At 42.7% G+C, this 8,216-nt stretch overlaps 1 protein-coding gene across 1 annotated transcript in view; it reads left to right on the forward strand.

The window, feature by feature from the left end:
• DZANK1 (double zinc ribbon and ankyrin repeat domains 1) overlaps positions 1-8,216 on the forward strand; it is an 86,839-nt gene that overhangs the window by 10,521 nt on the left and 68,102 nt on the right. The window contains exons 4-7 of the mRNA XM_037732854.1: positions 1,209-1,323; positions 2,902-2,998; positions 3,964-4,106; positions 6,004-6,206. Coding sequence (XP_037588782.1) covers positions 1,209-1,323; positions 2,902-2,998; positions 3,964-4,106; positions 6,004-6,206 — 558 coding nt within the window. The remainder of the gene's footprint in view (positions 1-1,208; positions 1,324-2,901; positions 2,999-3,963; positions 4,107-6,003; positions 6,207-8,216) is intronic.

The raw sequence follows: 8,216 nt of genomic DNA on the forward strand, positions 1-8,216 counted from the left end.
AAAAAAAGAGATAAATGAAAAATCCAGACACATAAGATGACTACATATGTATGATTACATTTATGTTAAATTTCTAGAAAAGATAAAACTATAGAGATAGGAAACAGATCAGTGTTTGCCTAGGAGTTGGCAGCAAGGAGCGACTGCACATAGGCACAGGGGAATTCTTTTGGATGATGGAAATGTCCTAAGCATTTGTACTGTGGTGATATTCTCACAATTATATTCATTGACTGAATCCCATTGAACCAGATACTTAAAATAGACGAATTTTATGCCATGTAAATTATACCTCAATAAAGCTATTAAAAAATACAGTATAGGTGAGCTACTGGTACTGCAAGAAAATCACCACTAGTTTTTAGTCATGGACACTGCTACATTGTCTTCTCATGAAACTCTTATTGCATCAGACACCAAGATGAATTGTGAAATATTATGAATAAATGGAAAACGTGATGGTATTTGATGTGGTAGATAGCCTTCAAAAATGGCCCCAGTGAACCATGCCTCTCATTATTCATGCCCTTTTGCAGCCTTTCTGCTGGTGTTGTGACTTACTTTTGACTAATAGAATGTTACAGAAATGATGCCAAGGACTTCTGAGATCACAAGAAGTATTGTAGTTTCTGATTTGGTTTCTTGGGACAAAAACACTGGTGGGAGTGGATGGGGTAGCCACGTACTAAGGAGGAAGTCTGACTACCTGCAGCTTCTGTACTGTGAAGAAGCCCAAGCTAACCACATGGGAGAGAATGGGAGGGACAGAGAGGTGGAGACTGAGTGAGGGCGGTAAGTGGCGAGCCCCTAGCTGTTCCAGTTACCCTAGCCTAGGTTTTGTATATTTGAGAGTTGTTTTGGACATCCAGCCCAGTGTAGTCTTCAGTTGATGCCAGCCCTTGCTGATGTCAGATGGCAGCCACATGGAAGAGCTCAAATGCGGCCTACCCAGTGGAGACCAGTGAATCCACAGATTCATGTTTTAAGGCACTACGTTGGGGTGGTTTGTTACATAGCAGTCAATAACCCAAAAGGAAGGAGGTAAGGAAAGAATTTAGAAATTATATTTGATTTCTTCAGTTTGAAATATAATAAATTTAGTAGCTAGACTAAGGTACTTTAATAAAATCATCTTCAGTGTTAGCCACTTTTTTTGAATCTTTGTGTAACACAGACTTTTTTTTTTTTTTTTTTTTGATAATTTTCAGAGACTGCCGACAGAGTGGCATTGTGACAAAGGTGTTTCAGGTAGACTATGAACCACCAAATATAGTCTCTCCTGAAGACAATGTTGAAAATGTTCTCAAAGATTCTTCAAAACAGGCAAGTTGTGAAACTATAATCCATTCAGATTGTCACTGTATTTTTGGTTCCTCCTTTCTCAGTGGGCACATCTTGCCTTCTATTGCCTTACCTCTGCTCACTGTCAGGTCCTTATAATTGAAGTCAGTATCAACCGCTGCAAAGCATCTTCACTGATTTCCCAGCCTTTTGTCACTCTCCTATCCACCCTGAGGATGAGACTCCCTGCTGACCATTGGGAATGTGTCTTCGGTGTCTTCAGTGGCTCTCTCTTACCTACTAAAGAAAGCAGAAACCTTTAGCCTTCCATCCAAGTCGTCAGTTTCTGCCCTTGGTTGGCCTTTCCTGCTTTGTCTATGAACCCTCTACATATACTCCACCCAAATGAACTGTGTGTGCTGTGCCCTATCACTGCTATCCTGGCACCCAGGCCTTCTTTTATAAACTGCTTTGAGCATGTGATTTCTTTGTTCCTTGTCTATCTTGCCTATGCATTATAAGCTCCAAGGTGGCATGGTTGCTGTACTCATTGCCTTGCACAGGGGCAGGCAGGAGAGGGTGGCGAGTGTGTATTTGTTGAATAGATGTATTGGGTAAGTAGAAGTCCTCAGTGGGCGTAGAATTATTTTATGTTGAAAGGCTGGGCGTGGTGGTTCACGCCTGTAATCCAAGCACTTTGGAGGCCAAGGCAGGCGGATCACCTGAGGTTGGGAGTTCAAGACCAGCCTGACCAACATGGTGAAACCCCATCTTTAAAAAAAAATAATTATTATTTTATGTTGAAACCTTCATTCCCAAATAGCTGCAAAGCCTCCCCACTGTGAAGATTCAACTAGATCCATCTGAGAAGGATGTGTGAAGCTTAAGTTACTGGGCGTGAACGTTAGTGAGATAGATTCAAGGAGCTGGGCCAGAGGATGGACTAGCCTACAGTAAGGCAGCCAGCCCAGTGGTCTTGGTCACAGGGATGTTGTTGGGAGTGACAAAGGAAGTTTACAGAAATTTCACTTAAGATTGACCATGAACCTGAGGTTAGAGAGGAAGTTTTGGGACCAAAGCAGTGGATGGAGGCATGGAGGGGGCCCAAGTGTGATCAAGGCGGGGGTCTACACAGGGCAGGGGCTGAGCCCACATATATCAGCAGGTGCTTAGGCCTGAATCAGATGTGAGGGACCAAGTTAATGGAGAAAGTCCAGAGAGGAGAGGGTTTAAGGACTGTGTGTGGGCAGGTGATGCGCAGAAGTCCGATTTTGGTCTGACCCTACTCTACCTTTGCCCTCTGGACTTGGTGGTCCCTCTGTTGTTACCCAGACTCCCAGGATTGTCACATCCTGCCTGCATGTGCTGCTCCCCATCTCCTGTTTTGGCTGCTTCACCTGGTGAGGCCTACATCCAGACATGCTGGTGCTGTTAACCAAGCAGCCCTGCCCAGATACAAAGTTACATGTTTCCAGAATAAAGTGAAACAGAGTTCACTTCGTAAAAAACGACGGTAAACTCTTTCAAATAAGAAATGCACACCATGACCTCTCTATCATGCAGCTTTAATTCTCACATGAGAATAGTCTAGTGATTGATAGGCAATTTCCTCATTCCTAGGAATTCAAAAATGGATTTGTTGGATCAAAACTAAAGAAGAAATATAAGAACTCTGAAGATCAACGCAGCTGGAATGTTAACATTAGAAAGTTTCCAGGTATAATGTGACAGAACAAATACAAGGTTTTATATACTGAACCTACCAAAGAGCATGTTTGTTGCATGTTTTCTTGCCTGCAGAGGTGTTGGAATAAGAAATACTGGGGCAGGAAAGTGTGCTGTACTTTGAATTTTAATGCTGTCCTTGCTAACAGCTTTAGATGATGAAGGAGGATCAAGCAGTCCAACCAAGTCAGATTTCTTGACCCACTGCAGGGAGCCATGGGGGCATCTCACCAAACAGAGGAAAGGCTGGAGTTGTAGGGCTTGGGGGAAGGGTGGAGTTTGGGTGAAATATAAATGAAAGCAGAGTTTTGATAGGCTCAAAGTGAAGCTAGTTTGGGTGTGAAGGGATCAGCATCAGGTATGGACTGGGAAGGGGACCCAGGGTTCTGTTGCTGGAAACTACACCGATGCATTGGGAATACTATGTTCAGAAACGATTATCTCTGCACCAGGGTTGGACATTGAGGCTGCTTCTCTACGTCAAAGTGGCTTAGATCCCTCAGGTAAGAGTTGAATGTTTCGTTCTTATTGAGAATTTCAAACAGCAAAGTTTATGATAATCTGTGCTTTTAGAGAACAGGGTTTCTCAGTGAGAAAGAATAGTCATGGAAAGAGGGGGCTGTTAACAACATTTTGTAGCTGCAGTGTGTTATTGGGAGATATACTATTTCCTGCCAACCTTGCAACTGAATTGATCTGTCTGTTTTCTCAGCCTGTTGTGGAATACTGTAGAATGCAGCAGGGAGGATTATCTTCTCAGTCTGGGCTTATTTTTTCTTTCTCACTTCTAATACACTGAGTGTGTGGTGGGAGCTCTTTATTTAATTGTTACTTCTAGGGAAGCAAAGTGATGACATTGGTTCCTTATTAAAAGGTCTCTCACTATGAAGACATCTTTGCATGATTATATATATAATTGCAGATACTCAAAGAACTATGTTTTTAATATCATTGTAGACCTCCAGGTAGGTGAAAGAACTGACCCTAAAACTTTGAAAGATCTTCGCTTCTCAGAGAGTCCACTGGAAATCCCAGCTTACGGTGAAGGATCAGGTTCTAGACCACCCACCCACCAGTCCCAGGTAACTTCTAAGGACAATCTTTAGGGTACTGAGATACCTCCTATATTTTTAATGCTTCCCATGAAATACTTTAAGACTGCCCCTCCCACTCTTTTGGCCATCTGCCAGGCACTGTTCAGTGCTGGGAATGCTGTGTTAGACAAGAAGAGTCCCTCTATTCATGGAGTTTACATTTTATTGGGCTTGGGGGCAGACAGATAATAAATAAATAAATAAACAAAATTTAAAATGGTGGTAAGAGTCATGAAGAAGATAAAATGGTAATGAGATAGCGCAGTGGTTCTCAGAGGCAATCCCCAGACCTGTAGCATCAGCAACACGTGGGAACTTACTTGAAATGCACATTCTCAGGCCTGATGAGCAAGGTAGGAGATGAGGCAGGAGGTGGCTGGGGCCAGAGCATCTAGAGCTGTGGTTCTCAAACATGGCTGCACATTAGAATCACCTGAGGAGCTTCAAACCAATCCCCAAGGGTTAGCCTCAGAAATCCTGATTTAATTGGTGATGTGGGGTTTGAGCATCATTTAAAAAATAAAACAAAACCCTAAATGATTCTAATGGTCAGTTATGGTTGGGAGTCACAGATATAAGTCTGCCCGTAACAAGTTTGGATTCTATTCTAATTGTAAAGGGAATCTATTTGGTAGGCAAGACATGATCCTATTTACACTTAAAAGTTTTCTGGTTGGCTACAGTATGGAGATTAGACCGTAGAAGAGAAAAGGGAGAACATCATTTAGGAGGCTTTTTTTCCAGGTGAGAAATGATGGTGGCTTGGACCAAGATTGTGGAGGTGGTCAGGATAGGAGGCGGGCTTGGCTGAGGGATCATATAGATGGGAGGGAATAGGAGGAACCAGTGATGCCTCTCAGGGTTTGTCCTGAGCTTCTGGAGATGATGGTGCCATTGACAAGGCTGGAAAAGATGAGAGAGGAGCAGGTATCCAAGGGCACATTAGACATCCAAGTCGAGGTGTTGAGTAGACTGTTGGATGTGCAAGTTCATACTGGGGAGAGGTCAGGGCTGGAGATATGGACTTGGAAATATGGAAATATTCAATATGTTGATGGTATTCGAAGCTTAGGTCTGAATGAGATCACTAGTCAAGGCTGTACAGAAAATGAAGGGAAGGAAAATGAAGAAAGTCTTCAACTTAGAGGAAGAGGAGCCTGAAAGTAGAAAGTCAAAATAATATGTTACCATGGAAACCAAGAGACGGAAGAATTCCAAGGAGAAGGTCATCTATGTCATATGTTACTGAAGGTTCTAATTAGATAAAGACAGACAACTGGAAATTCCCATTGGATTTGACAAGATAGAGGTGACTTATAACCTTAAAGGCATATCAGTGCAGTCTTACGACTATAACACAAGAAAGATGCTCTTATACTAGTTGCCTACTAGTACTATTATAGTGCTTTGATTTTTCAATGTTTATAAAATCCAATTTGGACTTTTGGCACCTAAGGGCAACCCAGGAGCCCTCATTTTCTTTCTCCTATTTGAGTCCCAAGTTTAATGTACCTGGAGTCACATGTTCTGTATAACCACAACTGCTTCTTGTGTGCCCATGATTCCGTGGCTGCTCACACTTACCATCAAGTATAAAGGAGGTAAAAAGCATGGTTTCCAAACCCAGCTGCATATCAGAATCACCCAGGGAAAATTTAAAATATGTATCGAGTCCCAGATATGGTCCCTGTAATTCTCCTAGATAGTCTGAGTCCATTAGCCTGGGATGGAGTCCACGGATGGCTTTGCTGATCAGCCAGACTGAGAATCACTGGCCTAGAAGACCAATTATCCTTATCCCAAGGTCAAGCTCTTTCCTTTACTTCTAGACTCTAATGCCAAGGTGTAACTCAGCCTGACCTCCTAGGCTCTTCCATCTACCCATTCATTATATTTTTTGGAGAGCCACAAAGCCCAGGCCAGAGGACCCAACCTGGGAAGGCCTGCTTGCAAGGCCCGCTTAACAAAGGGCAGCCAACCCTTCATAGAAGATTGCCTCTCCCAGTCTTCTGGAAAGAATGGTTCTCTGGTTATCAAATGGGCTGAAGAGCACACTCAAATCCAGTGGGCAGTGCACACTGACATGACCCAAATACTGCTTCAGAGGTAAAACATATCATTTTGAAGAATGAATGGTCTATGATAAAACACAGGAGCTATTTTAGAGAAGCAGTCCCACGTGGCTGTAGTTATTTGCAATGTGCCTAGAAATATTTTCTTTGTGAATGAATATTTGGATTACCTTGCCCACTTAGTTGTTTGAGCTGTTGATTACAAGGGAAAGATAAAATAATATTAAAGATTCCAAAATTTAGAATCCCCCAAAGCTGGGAACAGCAGGACAAAGACAAAGTTTGGGGAATTTGACTAGAGTTCAGAAAGCCAGGAAGGCCGGGAGAAGATCACAAAACTCTTTTCTTCCACTCTTTTTCTTCATATTGGTAAGAGAGTCTTCTCAGTATTTCAGCTGAATCCCTTCTGAAGCATACTTTAGCAGACATCCTCATTAATGACACTGGTGGGTATTACCACATTTCAGCAACCCCAGGGAGACAAAATGTTTCTGAGCTTAGCATCTGGCCTGAGGGAACCTGCAGGGGTCAGGCAGCAGAGTAAATGCATGATGCAGCCTGGGTGGAGGATAAATGACAGCCGATACCTGGCCATACTGTAGGGGCATGAGAGTTGCAGGTTCTCTGACAATGTGAAATACTCCAGCCAGTTAAAGGAATCACTCTACCCAGCCCCAGCCAACCATTAGCAAGAAGGACGAAGGCTCAGTATTGCTACATCCAATGAATTTGCATGAGAAACCAGAAACCTACATCTTTATGTGTAATAACATGATTTAAAGTTTTGACAATTAGTTCAAATCTTGAAACACTATGGAAGCCAATGCCAAATAAAACTTGATGACAGGCCAGATTTGGCTAATAGACTACCACTTTGAGACTTCTGGTCTAGGTCATGTTACTTTTTAGTTATTTTTCTTTTTGTAGAGATGGAGATTCACTATGTTACCCAGACTGTTTTTGAACTCCTGGCCTCAAGCGATCCTCCTGCCTCAGCCTCCCAAAGTATTGGGATTACAAACGTGAGCCACTACACACAGCCGAGGCCATGTTAGATGTGGCACAGAAGCAATGAAAAACCTCTGACTGCTCCCTATTGCCTACAGGATAAAGTCTGAAGTCCTAAGCTGAGCACATAGACATTACAGTAAAGTAGGAGTCTGGGGGACTCAGGTAGGCTTGAGTTCAGTACATGTACTATTAATGTGAACTTGAGCAAGTGACTCAATCTTTCTGAGCCTCAGCATCCTCATCTCAAAAGTGTGGATTATATGAGCCTCTTGATATGCCCTGAGATGGACATAATATCATTTCCCTGGAATTGGTGCCAAAATGAGTGACTGAGGAAATAAATCATGAGAAAACAGCAGACAAAAGCAAACTGAAGGAGATTCTATGAATTAACTGGTCTGTTACTCTTCAAAAATGTCAAGACTGGCTGGAAATTGTGGCTCATGCCTGAAATCCCAGTGCTTTGGGAGACCAAGGTGGGAAGATTGCTTGAGGCCAGGAGTTTAAGACCAGCCCTGGGCAATATAGTGAGACCCTGTCTCAACAAAAAACAAATTAGCCATGAGTGGTGGCACACACCTGTAGTACTAGCTACCCTGGATACTGAGGTGGGAGGATTGTTTGAGCCCAGGAATTAAAGGTTACAGTAAGCTGTGATTGTGACACTGCACTCCATTCTGGGTGACAGAAAGACTCTGACTCTAAATTTTTTTAAAAGTAAAAATATAATTTTATATATATATATATATAAACTTAAGACAGTAACTATTCCAGATTAGAGTGATAAAAGGAACATGGCAACTAAATGCAATTGTGACATAGTACTGGATCAGGAAAAAATGTATAACTGTGGCCGGGCGCGGTGGCTCAAGCCTGTAATCCCAGCACTTTGGGAGGCCGAGGCGGGTGGATCATGAGGTCAAGAGATTGAGATCATCCTGGTCAACATGGTGAAACCCCGTCTCTACTAAAAATACAAAACATTAGCTGGGCATGGTGGCGCGTGCCTGTAATCCCAGCTACTGAGGAGGTT

The sequence above is a fragment of the Cebus imitator genome, unplaced genomic scaffold, assembly GCF_001604975.1.
Source record: "Cebus imitator isolate Cc_AM_T3 unplaced genomic scaffold, Cebus_imitator-1.0 Scaffold475, whole genome shotgun sequence".
NCBI classification, from domain to species: Eukaryota; Metazoa; Chordata; class Mammalia; order Primates; family Cebidae; genus Cebus; species Cebus imitator.